This window comes from Microtus pennsylvanicus, chromosome 4 (genome assembly GCF_037038515.1).
Source record: "Microtus pennsylvanicus isolate mMicPen1 chromosome 4, mMicPen1.hap1, whole genome shotgun sequence".
NCBI classification, from domain to species: domain Eukaryota; kingdom Metazoa; phylum Chordata; class Mammalia; order Rodentia; family Cricetidae; genus Microtus; species Microtus pennsylvanicus.
Genome location: NC_134582.1, coordinates 113,414,652 through 113,432,911, shown reverse-complemented (window position 1 = coordinate 113,432,911; position 18,260 = coordinate 113,414,652). Strand labels below are relative to the sequence as shown.

Genomic DNA, 18,260 nt, shown 5'->3' with positions numbered 1-18,260 from the left:
CTCAGTCCAGTCAGATATGGGTTCTGTCTCATGGAGTGGGCCCTCAGTCCAGTCAGATATGGGTTCTGTCTCATGGAGTGGGCCCTCAGTCCAGTCAGATATGGGTTCTGTCTCATGGAGTGGGCCCTCAGTCCAGTCAGATATGGGTTTGTTAGTCCCATAAGCTTTGCACCACTGTTGCACCAATGCATCTTGCATGCAGGCCACCATTGTAGGTGGGCGGTTTTGTAGCAGGGATGGTGTTTGCTTTTCTCCTTTGGCAATGTGAGGCATGTCCTCCAGTGTCCTAACCTCTAGTCAGCAGGAGTGAAGGCCCTATGTTAGCACCAGCTCACCTTCTCCGTGTTCATTGAGTTGTGTAAGCATTTTCTTCTGCACCAAAGCCTTACTATCAGGAGGGTCTTTTGTTGTTCCCTGCTGTGGTGCCCCAGGCTAGCTGGCCTACAAGCTGCACCTTCTGCTCACCAGGGAGCACTGGACTTAGTGTCACAGTTTCCATGGGCAAAGTTTCATTACCTGTTACTCGGATAAAATACCTGACAAAAGCAACTTAAGGGAGAAAGAGCTTTGGCTCAGTTCCAGGGTGAGTCTCTTGGCAGAGAAGTCAGGGTGGAAGAGCTCAGAGCAGCCGCATTCGGGAGCAGAGAACTAACACATGCGGAGCTGGTGTTTGGCTCGCCTTCTCTGTTTCCTGTAGTCCTGGATCCCTGACCCGGGAAATGTTCCTGCCCACAATTAAGACGATACCCCACAGACATTGTCAGAGGTTAAACTGAATCTAGAGAATCCCTCACAGGTGTTCCAGGCTAGGTGTCAAGCTGACTCTACCCACTGTGTGCTTTATCCACTGATCCATCTCCCTAGCCCCTTACTTTCTAGTCTTTGAAAAGAAAAGCTTAGTTTAGTTCAGTTCAGTGTTAATAAACAAAATCCAAAGCCGGGTGGTGGTGGGGCACACCTTCAATCCCAGTACTCGGGAGGCAGAGGCAGGCGGATCTCTGTGAGTTCGAGGCCAGCCTGGTCTACAAGAGCTAGTTCCAGGACAGGAACCAAAAAAGCTACGGAGAAACCCTGTCTCGAAAATAAAAATAATAATAATAATAATAAAATCCAATATTAGATACTCTGAGGAATAAGGCTTTGTTTTAAGAATTAATTTACATTTTTAAAAATATGTATCATTTTTATTGCAACTATTTTTTTTTCTCTTTTGAAAGTCACACACATCACTTTTTTTTATTTATTGCTAGGTAGGGTCTCTATATGCAACCCAAGCTAACAAAAAACTCACCATCCTCCTGCCTCCCAAACTGCTTGGATTGCAGGTGTATGCCACCATACTTGGCTTAAGCCACTGTGATTAGGTGGAGGGGGCACTGCTCACACATGCTTATATGTGCGAAGGGCAGAGGTTATTGAGTTTCAAAATCTTTATTGCTCTTTGTCTTAGGTTTTGAGACAGGGCCTCTGAGTTTCACCTGGGTCTGCCTCCCCACCATTGGAGTTACATGCTTGAACCACCATACCTGGCTGTTCTGTAGGTGCTAGGGATCTGAGCTCAGTCCCTTATGGTTACACAACAGTGACTTAACACACTGAGCCATCTCCCCAGCTCCCTTAAGTAACTTCTTTCTGATGGTTTCACAGAATATTTTTCTCTCTCTTGGATAATGGTATTCTGGGTACTTGCAAACATAATTAGGATTTGCCAGTTCATAGACAGAAATGTTAGCACACGAAGATTCCTGATTCCTTTCCCTTGTTACCGTTTCGCTCCGTCCTTGGTCACTGCCCATAGAGGACCAATCTGTAGACCGACCGCACAGCTCTTTGGAGTAACTCAGAGTCATTAATCAGGGCTCCCTGCAAGCTGCATCTCTGAGTAAGCAGGAACGGCCCTTATGGCCCTAGGGACCTCGTGTGAGACTCCACATTCTGGTGATCTGTGGGATGATTTGTGTTTCAGCTGGAGGGGGCAGTGACCTGAGACTCTGGACAGTGAATGGGGACCTCGTTGGACATGTCCACTGCAGAGAGATCATTTGTTCTGTAGCTTTCTCCAACCAGCCTGAGGGAGTATCCATCAATGTCATTGCAGGGGGATTAGAAAACGGCATTGTGAGGTAAGAGAGGATTGTCTTCCCAGTCGTGTATCACTGCAGTTTGAGAAATGAATTTAATACCTAAGCATATTCATGTGTGGGAATTAGAGATTTAAAGTCTCTTTTGGGTATAGGTCTTTATTCCTGTTGCGTTTCTAAATAGTAAAGCTAGTGCAGTTTGGAAGTATTGTGTTAACTATAAAATATTAACCATATGAAAGTAGGCAGAGCTCTTATTCCCCCTGCAGCCCCTGCAAACCCCCTAGAGGCAATGCTTCTCTTTGCAGTGGAGCATCCTGGTAACTCAGCAAACAAACGCGTGTATTTTCCAGTGCATGCAGTTTTAGTTTGCATAATTGAATAATGACTGCTCTTTCCTCTAGGTTATGGAGCACATGGGACTTGAAGCCTGTGAGAGAAATTACATTTCCCAAATCAAATAAGCCTATCATAAGGTAAGATCTACCACTGCCTTTTAGTCCTCATAAAATAATTTGTAGTTATATTTGTTAGAGAAATAGTAAAGCATATAGACCTAAAGAGTGTGTGTGTGTGAAGGTCTCATGAAAAACCAGGCTCTTACCATGCAGCAAATTTCTTGTTACCAGCAACAAACCAACGCACTCCGGTCATGTGAAAATCATTGTCTAGTGTCTAGGTGAAAGACAGGCTGGCCCTGTGCCAGGAAGCTTCTGGAACCATAGAAACTGTTCTTTCCACTTCCTCCTTTGCGATGACAGTCATGTGACTGAGCACCATAGGGATGTGCTTGATGAAACAAACACCAGTCATCCTTAACTTGGCTTACAAATTTGACTTGAAAACTCAGTCAGTAGTTGAGATATTCAAATTATACTTCATTAAATTTATTTTGATTGTGCTGAATTTAAGTGTGAACCTAAATTATCAATCTTATATTGTTTTACCTTTTTTCTCCAGAGAAACAAAATACATCCTTAAAACAGATGTCATTTAAGGCTTGGGTGTGGTGGCCCACACCTTTAATCCCAGCAGCTGAAAAGGCAGAAGGAGGCAGATCTCTCTCTCTCTCTCTTTCTTCTCTCTCTCTTTCTCTCTCTCTCTTCTTTTCTCTCTCTTCTCTCTTCCTTTCTCCCTTCCTCCCTTCCTCCCTTCCTCCCTTCCTCCCTTCCTCCCTTCCTCCCTTCCTCCCTTCCTCCCTCCCTCCCTCCCTCCCTCCCTCCCTCCCTCCCTCCCTCCCTCCTTCGTTCTCTGTTCCAGGCCAACCTGGTCTATATAGCAAGTTTCAGGATAGCCAGTACTACATAGAGAGACCATGTCTCAAATAAACAAATGAATGAATAAATAAATAAATGTAATTTAATTTTTAAGGGGAAAATCTATTAGTATGCTATCTGTGTAAAGTTTCTCCCGCCTGATCTCTGGGGCTCCAGTTTTGTTGTAGCTAACCTGAGCCCTGGACCTTGTCAGGAGGGTGGCTATATTAGGATGGGTCGGCACGGACGGTTTGTGCGCTGTCTCTGCATGGATGACTCTGGAGTGGAGACACCTTAGTTTTAGCATCACAGTCTGTAAAAACAGCTTAAGGATTGTAATGTGCACATGGATTTGCTCTTTACAGCCTTACGTTTTCCTGCGATGGCCACCACTTATACACAGCCAACAGTGATGGGACAGTGATTGCATGGTGTCGGAAGGACCAGCAGCGTGTGAAGCAGCCCATGTTCTATTCTTTCCTCAGCAGCTACGCAGCTGGATGAAGAGAAGGGCCTTCCACAGAGGACATGAGCATCACACTGTGGAGCTGGCTCCAGCCACTGCAGAAACAGATGACTAAGCAGATATCCAGTAATGACACCTGTCTCTGTGCACACTTCCACAGCCTCCATGGTCCTGGGAGCACAGCCCTACCCTCATTCCATAATGGTGTGGAAGGCTGGGTCAGCACGCACCAGCCAACAAGTTTCGGGTCTTTTGAGGCAAATTAAAGTCAGACTCTTGATACTTTTTCCCAAGAAAGTTTGCTGAATCAAAGATTAGGGTCTCTCTTCTCCTCTTACTTTAAAAAGAAGCAGCAGAACTTAAATTGGCTAATTATTTATCTAAAATATTAGAAATTATATTTTTAAAGTTTCTGGTATATCCCCTACATACACACATTCCTCCTATAAAAAGAAAAGAAAAACTAGGAATTTTTCAAGGCTCAACAATCGCTTTCTTTGAGAAGCAAATTATTCAGTAGGTGCCTCTGCACCAAATGCATTCCGGAATATCTGAGCAGACAATGCACTGCTGCAGCATCGCACTAGGCTGCTTCTGCCGGGTGTCTTCACCCAGAGAGTGGCTAGATTTCTCCTGCAGGCCATAGGCAAGAGTCCAGGTACTTTTGATTTCATACACATCCTCTTCCTCATAAGAGTTTACTTAAAATCCATAACACTATAGACATCAATACCCTTGGTTCAGTGACTGTTTTCAAATATAATGGTAAATCTTTTTAGCATCTGCTGGTAGCAATGCCATTAACAGAGCCCCGAACATTTCCCATCTATAGTTGAAGTTCCAGGCAGCACTCCACAGTGGAGGCACAGCAGCTAATCCGGCCCACAGGAGAGTGTTCTGCTGTGAGACAGAAGCCTGAAGGAAAAGAAGACAGCTGAGTGTGCAAGCTGGAGGAACCCAGTTTCACCTGTTCCTCCTAAGCCGCCATCTGAGAACCCTAGAGAAAATAAAAGCCCTATGTGTGCGCCATGGCACATGAAGACAGCTCCTAGACTGGAATGCCGTGTCTGCCATGCTGGGACAGCTGGATGTTTACTTGAGGTGCTGCTTTAATGGCTTTGAGAACTGTTGGGTAGGCTCAGAGATATGTCACCATGGAATAGACGCACGTTCTGCTGCCGATGAATGACTTGTGCATTTGTTTTGGAAATTTAATTCATATATTGTTTACAGAACTACTTTTGTAACTTCCAGACTTTGTAAAACATTCTGCTTGTATCTGCAAGACGCAATTCCAGAGTCTCTGCTGTGAGGACAGGCACAGGGAGAGGCAGGGCCTCATGAGACCGTTAGGTCACATTGACATGGGCATATGTCACTCCTGAGGTCCACTTATGAGCAGAGATGACATTACTCCTACTCACGTTGAAGTGACCGATTTGTTTTTAAAAATCCAGCTATTGATCTAGCTTTCATTTTTTTACTGAGAACTTCAAGTTAGTCTCCTATTAGAATAGGGATGCTATGCAGTCTTGGCTTTTTTTAAGGACCGAGTTTCATCATTATCTAAAGAGAAAATGTGCAAAATATCTGATCTTGTTAAGAGTGCAATATTATATTTTTATGTAAAGATGAAAATTCATTGGGGGGATTATTTATTGAGCATGAAACCTAGTATGTATATGTTGGAAACGCTTTGTAACGTGCATGTTGTAGCATCCATCCCTACATGCTGTTACCTTTACACACTGCCACTTCAGTTTGCAAATAAACTTGCTAAAAATAGAATTAAATCTGTGTCTTCTGTATGTCTTGTATCTTATGACCAGATCTCAGCGCGTGGCTATTACAGAACAAAGTGTATCTGAAATTCCTGTTACTAATCACTGGCTGTGCTGGGACCAGTTTCTTTCAACCACTGAACCTCCTCAAGGAATAGAACCAACTAACAAGCCACAGGTCATAGAAGGAAAGCTGCCACTCCCATAGATGCCTGCACTGTTGGTACAATTAAGGGCTCTGATAAGATTGTGTGGCTGCAGCCATGCAGATAAATAGAGATACCCTGTGGCTAGAGAGAGGGTAAGAACAGCTAGTGGACTGAATTCAGAGCCCTGTAAATAGTAGTATCCCATGAGACATGGCCTGTCATAGTCGGCACTTAAGCTGGGTCTTAGTCCAGCTTCACGGATGACCTAGTGTGGGAGGAAACACAGAGTTCAACAAGAATCAGGGTCAGTAGTTCTCTGTCCAAGAGTCCACAGCCCATTGAGTCTTTCCAGAAGCCAAGAAGCAGATCCCCTTCCTAAAACACAGGCTATGTGCCCTCAGGCTGATCACTAAATTCATTTAAAGACTGGCCATAGGGCCTCAATGTAGGCTTGAAAGTAACTAAGAGTCACCAATAGGCCAAAGCCTGTCAGCAAGGGATGCAAATAAGCCCTTGTGTAGAAACTGCCACAGCTCACACACACACACACACACACACACACACACACACACACACACACACACACATTGCAAGGGTGGGAAAGGGCACTTCGAGAGGCCATAGAGCAATTGAACACACATTACAGTGGTAGGAATAGGATACTTCCGTATTAATTTTTGGCCTATAATCCCTAAATAGTACAGGCCATTGCCACTGCTGTTGACTGCCCACCAAGCCTGGATGGTAAGGCCATACTGTTGAAGACGCTACCTGCTATGCAGAATGTAAAAAAGAAACCAAGCTGGGACTGAGTTGGAAGCTTTCTCCCTACTGACTAATTTGCATAGTGCCTTTCAGATTGCCTTACGAATATTTATTTTTATGCCCATAAATTACAGGGGTTGTCAGCTTTGGTCAGAGAAACCTCTTACAGTGGGCAGGGATGACCTCAGTCTTGTGACTGGCCCAAGTCCTGAGAATAAGTGACTTTTGGATGCTTGGCCCTAAGTGAGGCAGCTATATTGTGTGTAAGTCTCGGAACATTGCGGAAGGGGATGAACATGATGTAGGAACTGAAGGAGAGGGTGGGGTGTCGGGAATGCTGCTCTCTGGGCCTGTCATGTCTTTTGTGTTTTTGAACTCTAAGCCATTGTGATTACCCTCGGGAGATCTGCACAAGAGGGGCCCATTAACTTCCTGTCATGGGTAAGGAGAAGCACACAGGCACCTCCCTACCGTAGGATTTTTAGAGAGCTAATGGTTACTAGAAGAAAGTAATTCACACGCCACCTCTTCCTTGAGGATTTATAGGCAGATAATGGTCGCTTGGCGTGGGCTGGTCACAAAGCCCCACTGCCCTAGCAGTTAACAGGCTCCCAGCCTCCCTTAGGTGTGTTAACCTTAGGTTAGGTGTGTTGACCTTAACAGTTTCTGTGGAAGGGTCTCGCCAGAGAATTTATACAGTTAATGGTTGCTCTGAGGAGAGGCTCACAAGGTCATGCCCCTTCCTGATGACACTTAAGAGTTGGAGATTCTTCCTTCAGTGATACCCGTGCTTCTGTAAGTAACCCTAATTAGACAAGTTGCTTCACCAAGCTACACTTGAATGAACTCATTTGTTTCTGTCTCTGAGTTCCTATCTGAGGTGAGATGTTTGTTCCTGTCTTCTCAGGAAAGTTCACACAACGGTGGCTTTTTAAGAAGCCCCATCTGTTCTCCTTGGTTCCCCTATAAATTTCTACCACTAGGCATCTCTCATTCCTTAATTTTAGTTTTTGTTCTATATTTCAACTTTTCCTGTCCTTAAATGAACTCAGTCCCAAGATCAGCCTCTCATTTTAGATAGCAGAGTGTCTTCTGTCCCTTCTTGTGGCAGGCCTGATTGAGAATAGAGCTGCAGATATGATATACATATAATCCAGCTGTTCTTGCCTCACGGGCCTTCTGTTGCTGGGGTTTAAAAAGAAAAAGAAACCACTGGAAGTGCAGCAGGTAGCACTCAGCCTGTGGGCAAGTTACAATGCATGGTAAGTGCTGGGGAGGGGGAACTGAGGTGCTCTGAGAATGGCAGGAACACTTTAAAAAGCCTCCTGCCACTGAGCTACATTCCCAGCCCTTGTTTTGTAGAGCAGGGTTTGTGTCCACCAGGCTAGCCTGACACTTACAGTCCTCTGAGCTCTGGGATAACATGCATGCACCACTATGCTGAGGCAGAAAGTCTCTCTAAGGACAGAAAGTGATGTTACCACCTAACAGATGGATAGACTTCTGTGTGAAGACAGGCATCGAAGTGTTCCACCTTGGCAAGATGCCAGCAGCAGGTCCAGGCCAGGCATGTGGGATGAGCATCCACCCATCTTCCAGCCTTTGCAGTGGGGAGGGCTGCAGAGCAGCAGGTGCCTGCAGTGACAGAAGGCACAGGGGTGCAACTGCTGATCCTCTGCCTGCATCTGTGCTGCTTCGTCTGTACCCGGGAAGTCAGCAGCAGCGCTTTATCAGTGCAAGCTTGCCAACCCGCGTCCTCCCTCTGCCTGCCTGTTTGGATATCTCAGGGTGCAGAAAGGGGAGGCCCACTGGACCCCTTTCCCGGCTTTCTAGTTCCCACTATTTTGAATAACTTGCTAATGCCCCAAATTGACAAAGAAGAGGAGCTACCGTGTTGGGAAAGGTAAGTAGAGACTAAAGAATACCATATTTTTACTTTCTGTTGGGTTATCTTCCTCAGGATCCCCCCTTTCATTGCTGATTACCCTTTAACTGACCAGTGGGGTTTGGCCCCCACATAGGTGACAAAATTATTCAATTTGCTCCCAAATGTATCTCATATTTTGGACAGCTTTGCCATTTTTTTCTGAGAACTCCACTAATCAGAGCAACACTTTATACATTGCGAAATCAAGACACTTAGAAATCCAGCGGGCAGCTCTGGTTGCTGAAATGCAACACACACACTCAAATGCAGTGTGCATTACAAGACACGGTAAACAGGCCTATCCTGCTGCTGTTGGAGGGAAACTCCGTGATGCCGCTGCACCCTCTGAAGACTGGGGTTGGCTCGACACTCCTTCGGCAGCCCTGAGAGCTTCTCCTCTCAGGAGCAGAGCCCACGAGAGATGAGTTTTTCAGAGATGATCCTGTGGCAAGTTTGGCTCATCCTTCATGAGAAATAAGCTGGCCTCACCCCAGCTTCTGTTGGCTGATCACAAGAAGCGTTTTCCGACTCAAATTTTGATCTCGTTCAAACTGTTTTCAAAAACCTGAAAATCCAATAAGTTTTTAAAAATAGCGTTTTCTAAGATTTTAGTAAAATCTACTCTATAGTTTTCATAATGAGTGAATAACTTAGTTTCTTCTGTTGCTGGGGTTTAAAAAGTAAAAGCAAACACTGACTAAAGCCCCTGGTAGTGTTGAGAACGCCAGAGTTGAACACATCCATCCTCTCGGAGGTCAGCACGGCTACATTTAGATCTACTGAAAAATTCATATTTGGATCTCTTTTTGAAACTAAAAGTTCACTTGTTGCCTGCTGTACCAGAAGCAGCTGTACAAAGAAGTGTGAGTCTGCTACTGCCATACCCTGTGCACACAACACTTTACAGTTAGTATTCTGTTCTCTCTGTCCTTGATCACGCTATACTTAGGGTGTTTCATGTCCCCCAGAGGCCCACGTGTTACTGGTTTGGTCCTCCAGAATGGCTGCTTCTGGAAGGGGATGAGATCTTTGTTAGAGTGGTCCAAACGAAGTAAACTTGCCCTCCAGAGCCCTAGAGGCTGAACATTGGTCTGTATGTGTGTAAGACAAAATAGGGCCTGAGAGACCGGGGTGTTCCAGCAACTGTCCCGTCAATCAGAGAGTTTATCTATTGACAGCCCTTACAACTGAACAGCTGGCACCAAAAGCCTTAGAATGCTCATAAAAGGAAACTTAAGCTCAGCTTTGTTGCAGCGGGTTTGGGGGAAGAGTGTGCTACTCAGCCAAGGATTGCAGGAGAGACGCTGGATCCGAGAGTGCAATAGTGAACACAGTTTTGTGCTGCTGGAATTTCCAACTGCAGTATCTCTGGTCTTTCTCACTCGAACAGCCTCTGTGCTGTGAGCATTGCTGGCTAAATCGTTGCGTCATAGTTTAATTCTGGGACCCAGGGGGACTCCTCAGAGCTATAAAGACAATCGGAGTGATTTTCTGCCCCAGCGGGCCTTTCTGGCCTCTTGGGGCAGCTCCACGTCGCCAAGGTGCACCTTTGCCCAGCCTACAGTGAGAAACGTGAGCTAGATCTGTGAAAATCTGAGGTACCCTATCCAGTGTCACTCCAGGAAATGGTCGCTGAAGGTGGATGGGAGGAAGATTTTCAAGAAATCTCCCTGTCAAAGGTGTTTATAGACAGAAGTAACACGGCCTCCTTCTCTTCGCATCTTAGTAACTCTGCTCGAAATGTTTTCCGGGCTTCTGTCTTCAGAGGGCTTTGTGTCATTTTATGAGAGTTGGAAAAGGGACGTAACTGAAGTCGCTTCTCCCTCAAGGAAGAGGAGTGTGGTAATTCATCGGTTTACAATGAGAATCACAAGACACAATTCCATTAGGGCGAGGCCTGGCCAGCCACGACCGGACCGTCTCGCCGCTGGGAGCCGCCAGGATTCCCCGCGGCAGCCAGCAGCGCCCTGCTGTCCACTTGCACTCCAGTGGCTGGCTGGGAGGCAGCTGCTCTGCCCAGCCCCGTCGCGTGGCGGTCTTGCCCACGTTGCTTAGCGACGTCGGCTTAAGGACGGTGCGCAGTTCCAGGTGTTCGGCTTCTGCGCTCGCAGCGCCCACCTTCCTCGGCGTGAGGCTCCCTAAGTGTCCCCAGGTGAAGTATCCTGAGCTGGCCGTCCCCACTCTACACGCGGGTATCTGCCCCGGAGCCGTGAACTCTTCCGGATGCGCGCGCCCCGGGAGGGCGGGTCTCGGGGGGAGGCGAGGGGCTAGGGGGCGCGGAGCCCGGAGCGGGAGCCCCAGTGACGCACCAGTGACGTCGGCGGCGGCGGGCGGGATTTCCCGGCCCCTCCCGGCGCGGGAGGAGACCTGCTGCGGAGTGGGTGCGCGAGAGTGGGTGCGGCCAGTGTGGCGCAGCAGGCTAGGGTTGGGGTCACCGCCTTGCACCCCCTGGGCCTGCTGCACAGACCCGGAGCCCCGCGAGCGGGTGGCTTTGCTGTGACTTGGGTGCCGCGCCGCGCCCCCTTCCTCCCCAGACGCGCACAATCTTCTGTGGCCCGGGGACCCCGCGGGCGGCCACGCGGGGCGCGTTTGCACCTAGCCCGGGGCGCGCGATGCCACTTGGCCTGGCCGCCCCCCTCGAGCGCCGCGCCGGGGACTCAGCCCGCGTCTGAGCGGCACCGGCTGCGCTCTAGCTGCGGTAAGTGGCGTCCGAGCCCCCGGGAGGGCGCGGCGTCTCGTCGGAGAACCTCGGCCCAGGCCCCTCCAGCTCTGTGCGAGCCGGGCCGAAATCCAAAGTCTCGGAACTAGAGAGACATTTTGGCTCCTGGGTCTTCCCTGGAGGTGCCGCGACACGCGACACAAAGACCTGTGGTTCTATGTGGCGGGGGCCGAAAGGTGCACCACCGCGGGGGGTCACAGCCGAATCCCCGGGGTCGCGGGGGGCCGAGCCTCCTAGAGGACCCTCCTGCATCCTCAGGGCGTAGCGTAATTGCTGTCCTCTGGACAAGGGACGTCCCCAGTGCAGAGGACCATATGGGATAGATGGCGTGACCACTCATCATTTTGTTTGGAGCAGTGTTTTTGGCGGGGGTTCGCAGAAGCCCTCTGCTTTCCTGACGCCGGGACACCTACCTCGGGTAGAGGGGGAGCATCTGGGTGACTTGGGCCAGTTTGTGCCCCCCCCCCACCCCCGATGGCGACTGTCCCCGAAGCTGGTGCTGAAACGCGCTGCTGAGCTCGCGGGGCCATAGCCTTAGGAGAGCAAGCTTTGCTTTAATTTTTAGTCTCCTGAGAAATAATGAGGCGAGATGCCAGTTATGGCTGCAAAAGACGCCTTCGTTTAGACGAATCTGCTTCTTGTCGTGTATTTTGAGCTAAGATGCGAGGCTACCTCCAAATGTGCAAAGTTTGATCGAGTGATAGATAAATCCTGTCTGGTCCCACAGTTCCCGGGGCTGTAAAAGGCTGGCAGCAGGCTGGCTAGTCTCAACCAGAACAAGCCTGCGAGGCTGTGTCAGGGTGCCAGTGAAAAGGCGTCACTCCTGCCTCCACAGCGAGGTGTGATGGCCCCCACGGCTGCGGCAAGGCACCCGGGCTTTGCGCAAGCTAGCTAGGTCTTCATTCCTGGAGCACCCCGGCCTTTTTCCTCCTGTTGGCTTGCGAGGAGGAAGGCAGCTGCTTCCTCCTGTGGTTCTGTCACCTGGGAGAGACCACTGTGGGAGGCAACTGGAGCTTTCAGTCCTGAGACACAAAGCAGGCTGCTTGTAAGCTGAACTTGGGGTTGGTGGATTTCTCAGGCCTGCTGAGGGGCCTTACTGAGAGTGCAGGGCTTACTGGGGTGCACTGGCAGCCAAGGGACCCTGAGGCTGACCATGCAAACCCTCCCGCCCCAATCCTTATGAAGCCTAGGGAGGAAGCAATGGAGACTCTTGCACAGGAAACTGCTCTGGGAAGGAAGGGCCATCCCCACCAACCCATGCCTGTTTGGCCAGCTGCCTTCACCTTTTTCATGGTGATCTGTAAGGGAGCTTTCCCCTGTTCGTTTCATAGTGTTTAAAGAATGGCCGTCCCCAGAGCTCCCAAATCTCAAATGCTCTTCAACATCGTGGAACATCAGCTGGGCACAGGGCCCTTGCCTTTGTCCTGTCTCAGGAGCACAGGACACCTGGGACTAACTGGCTGTGTGAGCATCCACCCACCCACAGCACACTCACACCGTGCATGCCCGCACCTGCGGGGAAGACAGCCAAGCGGTTGGCCAAAGTCTGCTCTGCTCACTGCCATATCCCACGGTCTCCTCCTTAGTGTGTCTCACTTTACTCTGTTTGACAGGGGGAGGGTGTTGTATATTAGAAGTTGCTTTGGGGACGGATTTGAAGCAATGTCTGATTTTTTTTTTTAAATCTACATTCTGCTATCCGATCTTGCTGATTTCTTCTTTTTTTCTTTCCAGCAAATTCTATCATTGAGACTTTTAGTATTCAGGTCACAGTTATTCATTCAGTTTCCTTAAACCAAAAACTGAAACCAACACTGGATAGTGAATACATTTCCACTGAAAGTCAGAGACAGGGGAACAAGCAGAGGACCCTGCTACGAGAAGGCTTTAAATGGCTGCCTAAGAAACTAAGAATAAGAATCCAGAGGGGAAAACCCAAAGGAGACTTCCACACGGGGAACGGGACAGAGGCAAGAAAACCTGCTGAACGATTCATGCAGGGAAATCAGAACACTTGTAAAGAGAGCGGTGCTCCGAGCTGTGGAGCCGCGGTGGCAGCCACTGCTGCCGTCCCTGGCAGAGGAGCCTGTGCGGAAGTGGTGCTGCTTGCCTTGCTGCCCCCACAGAAGTAGAAATGGGGACACCGTATATCCTGTGGCCTTGAGGTCTTGGAATGTCTACAGGCAGATCTACAAAGGCTGAGCCTCTTGGGGGCAGATAGGGTGGCCGGAGTCCTGATGAGCAGGCCCCGGGGCTGGGAGGCAGTGCTTACGGGTTGGGGTTTTGCAAAGCATCCTGATAATTGGGAAGTGTCCCGGCAGTGCGCTTGTGGGTGGTGGGGACTTCAACAAGGGAGAGATGTGTGTGGAGATGAACGTGAACACAACTGAGGCGAGCACATGTCCTTTCTCCTCAGAGTTCTTCCTACGGGGCTGGGTCAGCTCTCCTTTGGAGGTGTACACTGAAGAGGTCCCTAGCGATAGGAGAAACGCTTTCATTGTCACTTGAAGTCTGAGGGACTTCTCCCCAACACATGGGCATTCAGTGCCCATGAGCTTTTAACTGTCCCTGACGGCTTTTGCGCCCCTCTCCTTCCCTCTGGGTCCTCCTGGTATTATGTCTGAGGCACAGCTTCAAGGCCTTTTCTTCAGCCCCTCCAGGCTGTCCAAATAGGATGTCCAAACAGGAGAATCAGGCTTAGAAAACTGGAAGGATGATGGATCCGCAAAGGACACAGAGCTGGGGTTGACAGTGACCCAGCTGTTACTAGCAGCTCCGCGAAGGCTAGGACAGAATTCACAGGGGGATGTGCTGTGTGGGGTCTGTCTTTACAAGGGTCAGGCTCTTGGAGGCAGGCGCAATGTGGACACGGGCTTCGCCAGTCCCTTTATAGTACCACAGCATGGACCACTCTGCGTGAGGCTCATGCCCCTAAAGTGACCGGTACACCCCTAAGAAAGAGTTGTGTATCTCCTGTGCCCACTACTGTTGGGGGCTTCTGGTAGCCAGGACCCTCACACACTGGCCATCTGGGCCTTGCGTATTGCTTTCTTATTTGTGGACAGTTGGACATGCCCAGTCTTTGTGTCCACTATAGGGTCTCTCTGACCCAATTGAGAAGCTGTTTGCCATGCCTTGGCCTGCCTGCGGGTCATTGGTGGCTGAGAGCTTCCAGCATGCCCTTTCTGTGGCCCATAACCTGTGGCATGTCAAGGGAAAATAAGTTGGTACCATTCAGTTCTGTTCCACTGTCTTAAGGAAGTTCTCTCCCCTCTGTACCCAGCTCACTGGCCTCTCAGCCATTGGGTGTGTATCCACTGCTGTACCCATAGCATCTGTCTAAAGGGGCAGCCTGCAGCCAAGCAATAGAGCCAAGTCCCGTAAGCATGTTTGGTGCCCCTTGAGGGCAAGAACGTTGCTCAGTAGAGAGTGACCAGCCCTCTGACCCTCCGGGCCATGGTGGAGGCGGACCGTGGCTGAGAAGGGTGCCGGTGAGCTGTGGGTGCTGCACCCCATCCCTTAACTGACCCCAAGAGAAGAAACAAAGAAAAGATGACGTCCTCTGAACTCTTCCAGGGGCAGGGGAAGGCATAGGTTTGTGAACATACTTCCTCTTCAGTTGAGTTTTACCTGAAGTGGGGATACTGGCATCTTCTGGAGGCCTCCCTCCCACCACGACCTCCCCTGTAGCAATGCCGCATGTCACTCCTTGCTCCCCGTCTTACCTCGTGTCTTTTGTGTCTCTTTTAGGCCAGTCCTTTCTGCATACACTCAATGCACACCCCAGCGAGCGTGCACAGTCTCCACTCTGCTATGCCGGGTTCCTAGGGTTCACTGTTCTCCTGCCCTGGGGAGTACACCTGTGGCTGCTGATGCTCTTAGATCTGCCCCCCCCGCCCCCTCATTCTGTGCAGCTCACTTGGGATTTCTTGCTGTGTTTTCTCAGACCAGGAGATACTGCAGGGAACAGACTGTGGGCAGGAGAAGGAAGCACAGAGCTCCTGCCCTCTGGATATGCACTTCAGAGGGGGTTGTTCTCAAACAGTGGGGGCACAGATCTCTCAAAGGAAAGGATTCATCAGAGAAAACCCAGATCCTTCGAGCAGAAGTGTGTTTTTATTAAATCAAAATCATAATACACTTCAAAGAAAGAGTAGAGCAGGCTACCCCAGGCGAGTGGAGGCTGACCCTGACGGGTGGAAGCTGCCCACTGGGTCCTGGTGTTGTAGACTTTTAGAGAGGTCTGTGCGCATTTGCGTACTCCCAAACCATGGAGGAGTGACGATTTCGTAGGCTATTTCTTCCCATGATCTTCTTGAAAAGCCCATCAGGGGAGTCAGGGGTGTAAAGGAGTTCTGGCTGTGATATTTGTCACTGTTATCACTGGGGTTGATTTGGCTGATCTGGCTGGCTAGGTGGGTGTCCTTGCCTCCCTCCTAAAGCTATACACTTAGTAGGTGAAGAGGACAGCCTTTCCCAGTGTACGAGGATAACCTTCCGCCATAGAGGAGGACTGTCCCTGGTCAAAGGTAGCTGTACTCCCCTGATAGAACCTCCAGACAAGCTCTCAAAGGTGTGAAAACCGCTGTGCAAATGATTGTGTAATGAAGCTAAGGTCTCTTGTTAGTATACACTTGGGAACTGGGAAAGTGTCCTGCTGTCTTCGTTTCTGACACGCAGAGGAGAATATCTTCAGCCTCCGGGATGTTGAGCCATAGGCAGGTGCTCTAACCATAATGGGACACAGCTGGCTACTAAGACACAGCTGCCGGTGTCCTTGGTTTCCTTACACCTAACTCCCTGTTTATGTAGTCTTCTCACCACCAATCAGAAGCAAGAAACTCAAAAGTCAGGGCTGGAGAGATGACTCAGCAGTTAAGAGCACTGGCTGCTCTTCCAGAGGACCCGGGTTCAATTCTTAGCACCCACGTGGCAGCTCACAACTGTCTATAACTCCATTTCTCGGGGATCCAACAGACCTGCCAGCAGGCTAAACACCAGTGCATATAAAAATAAGAATAAATCACTTAAAAAAAAGAAACGCAAAAGTCATTTAAACAATAAATGAGCTTTTTGGGATATAATAGTGCATACAAGAAAAATGGAACAAAGGATGGGTTGCCAGCGAGGGTATGGTGGGCTGGAGAAGAGACCAGGTTCTTGTGGGAGAGAGCTCTTTCTTACTCTGAAATAGACCTCTTCATGCCGTGGGGAACCCATGGAAGCTCTGCTGTGTTGGTTTTCTCTCTGTGATAAATCCTGCCATGAGCGAAAGGAAGGGTTTACTTGGCTCTGAATTTCAGAGGTTTCAGTCCGTGGCTGAAAGCCCATTACCCCGAGCCTGTGGTGTCTGGGGGTGTTTCCGGAGGCAGTTTCCGGAGGCTCCAGTGTAGTAATGTTCCTTCATGGGTTAAGTAAGAGCGGTACTGGGGGCAGGGCTACTTGGAATATGTCACTTAGGGCCTCTGTCTCACCCTGGCCCTTTCCTGTTTCACCTCTTTCTGCCTCCTGCCCACTTATGATGGAATAGAGTCCTGGGAAACTGAGCTAGAAGAAATAATTCCTCTCCTTAAGATGTTCTGTCAGGGATGGGGGTCACTGAAACAATATACTAACACATCTTGGTAGAAAGAAGGAAAGCAAAAAAAAGAAAGAAAGAAAGGAAGGAAGGAAGGAAGGAAGGAAGGAAGGAAGAAAGAAAGAAAGAAAGAAAGAAAGAAAGAAAGAAAGAAAGAAAGAAGGAAAGCTACCGCGCTGGTTGCCCAGCACAGCAACATCTACACCATCCATCATCTGGGAAGGTGGAGTGTTACCCTTTCAAGAAGACAACAACAGGGCCCTGGCATAGCGGTCAGACGCTGTCATCTGGGAGGGGATGGAATTTGTCCCTGCTCGCCTCTGGCCCAGCCTAACCCCGTCTGCTGCACCTGTACTCAGGGACAGATCACCATGAGCCAATCTGCGTTGTTTTCTGATCTGCGCTGGGCTGTCAGCACCTTGAAGACGCTAGCCGGGTAGCCTTGCACGTCTTCTTTCCTGGAAAATATCTAGGCCATTTCCAGACTTGTTTCGTGTGTCCCATTTATTCTCCACTTCTGCTAAAATATTCTCTCCCATGCATAGAGTACTTGAGCTACATAAATGAGTCTTGTCTGCAAAGCAAACCGCCGTAGAGAGCTCTTTGTAACGTGTGTAACAGGTGACTCATAGCGGTGCGTCGGTGGGTGGCAGCCGTCTGCGTGGGTGGCAGCCGTCCGCGCCAGTGCCTCCTCGCTCTCATCTCTTGAGACAGTTGCCTTTGAGGAGTCTCTTGGTGTGATGCATCCTTTGAATACAGAATGAAAACTGTACTGGGTCTTTTCTTTCAGGATCAAGCTGTTAACTTGATCTCCGGTCTCAAAAGGAGAAGGGAGTCACGTGACAGCCTCTGCCAGACCATGTGTTTGCCAGTTTGTGTCGTTGGTTTTGTCCCCACGGATAGCATTTTGTTTGATTATCATCATCTTGGGGCAAGAGAACAACAAGGAAAATGCAGAAAGATGGAAGCTTGGTGGAGTCACACAAGTAATTGAAAATAGGAGATTCTGTAGCAAGTATGGCCCCACGTGTACTTTCCCATCTGTAAAATACCTTTTCCAAGTGTTCGAGCTGAATCTCTAGACCCAGCAACCCATTTATTCCATCTGCCTAGCACAGCCTCCGAGTCATTCTGCAGCCACAGTGGGCAGGGTGAGCCCCAGGAGGCATACATGTAGACTGAACCTTATCTCCACCTCGCCTGTCCTACCCGTGACATGCATCAGCTTGTGCAGTGTGTCCGTGCTGGATATGGTACCTACCTGTTAGTTACTTAGTAACCATCTTGATTACCAAATTGTGAAAGTATTTGTGATTCATAGGTGTATATGCATAGGAAAACCCATAGATTATATGATTGATGGTTTCAGTCATTCACCGGGTTGGGCGGGCAGTCTGGAAATGTACTTCCTGCAGATGAGGAGGATGACTGGATTTGGGCAGTGACAGACTTGGGAGTCAAGTAGTAACAGACCATAAGCAATTCAGGCCAGGTCTCCTCTGGCAGGAGAGGTGCAGGGGGAGACCTGAATAAGATGT

At 49.2% G+C, this 18,260-nt stretch overlaps 2 protein-coding genes across 9 annotated transcripts in view; both read left to right on the top strand.

Moving 5' to 3' along the window:
* Positions 1-5,596, top strand: part of Lyst (lysosomal trafficking regulator) — a 152,838-nt gene extending 147,242 nt beyond the window's left edge. For all 6 annotated transcript variants that reach the window (XM_075970201.1, XM_075970200.1, XM_075970199.1 and 3 more), the window contains 3 exons: positions 1,967-2,123; positions 2,486-2,557; positions 3,703-5,596. In XM_075970201.1, the coding sequence (XP_075826316.1) occupies positions 1,967-2,123; positions 2,486-2,557; positions 3,703-3,841 (368 nt within the window). In that variant the 3' untranslated portion in view covers positions 3,842-5,596. The remainder of the gene's footprint in view (positions 1-1,966; positions 2,124-2,485; positions 2,558-3,702) is intronic.
* A 4,706-nt stretch (positions 5,597-10,302) lies between these two features.
* The window catches only part of Gng4 (G protein subunit gamma 4), a 43,939-nt gene continuing 35,981 nt past the window's right edge, over positions 10,303-18,260 (top strand). For 2 of the 3 annotated variants that reach the window (XR_012910407.1, XM_075970203.1), the window contains exon 1: positions 10,762-11,123. The gene's annotated coding sequence lies outside the window, so the exon portion shown is untranslated. Of the gene's footprint in view, positions 10,578-10,761; positions 11,124-18,260 lie in introns of those variants that run through there. The other variant, XM_075970204.1, reaches the window with a different exon arrangement.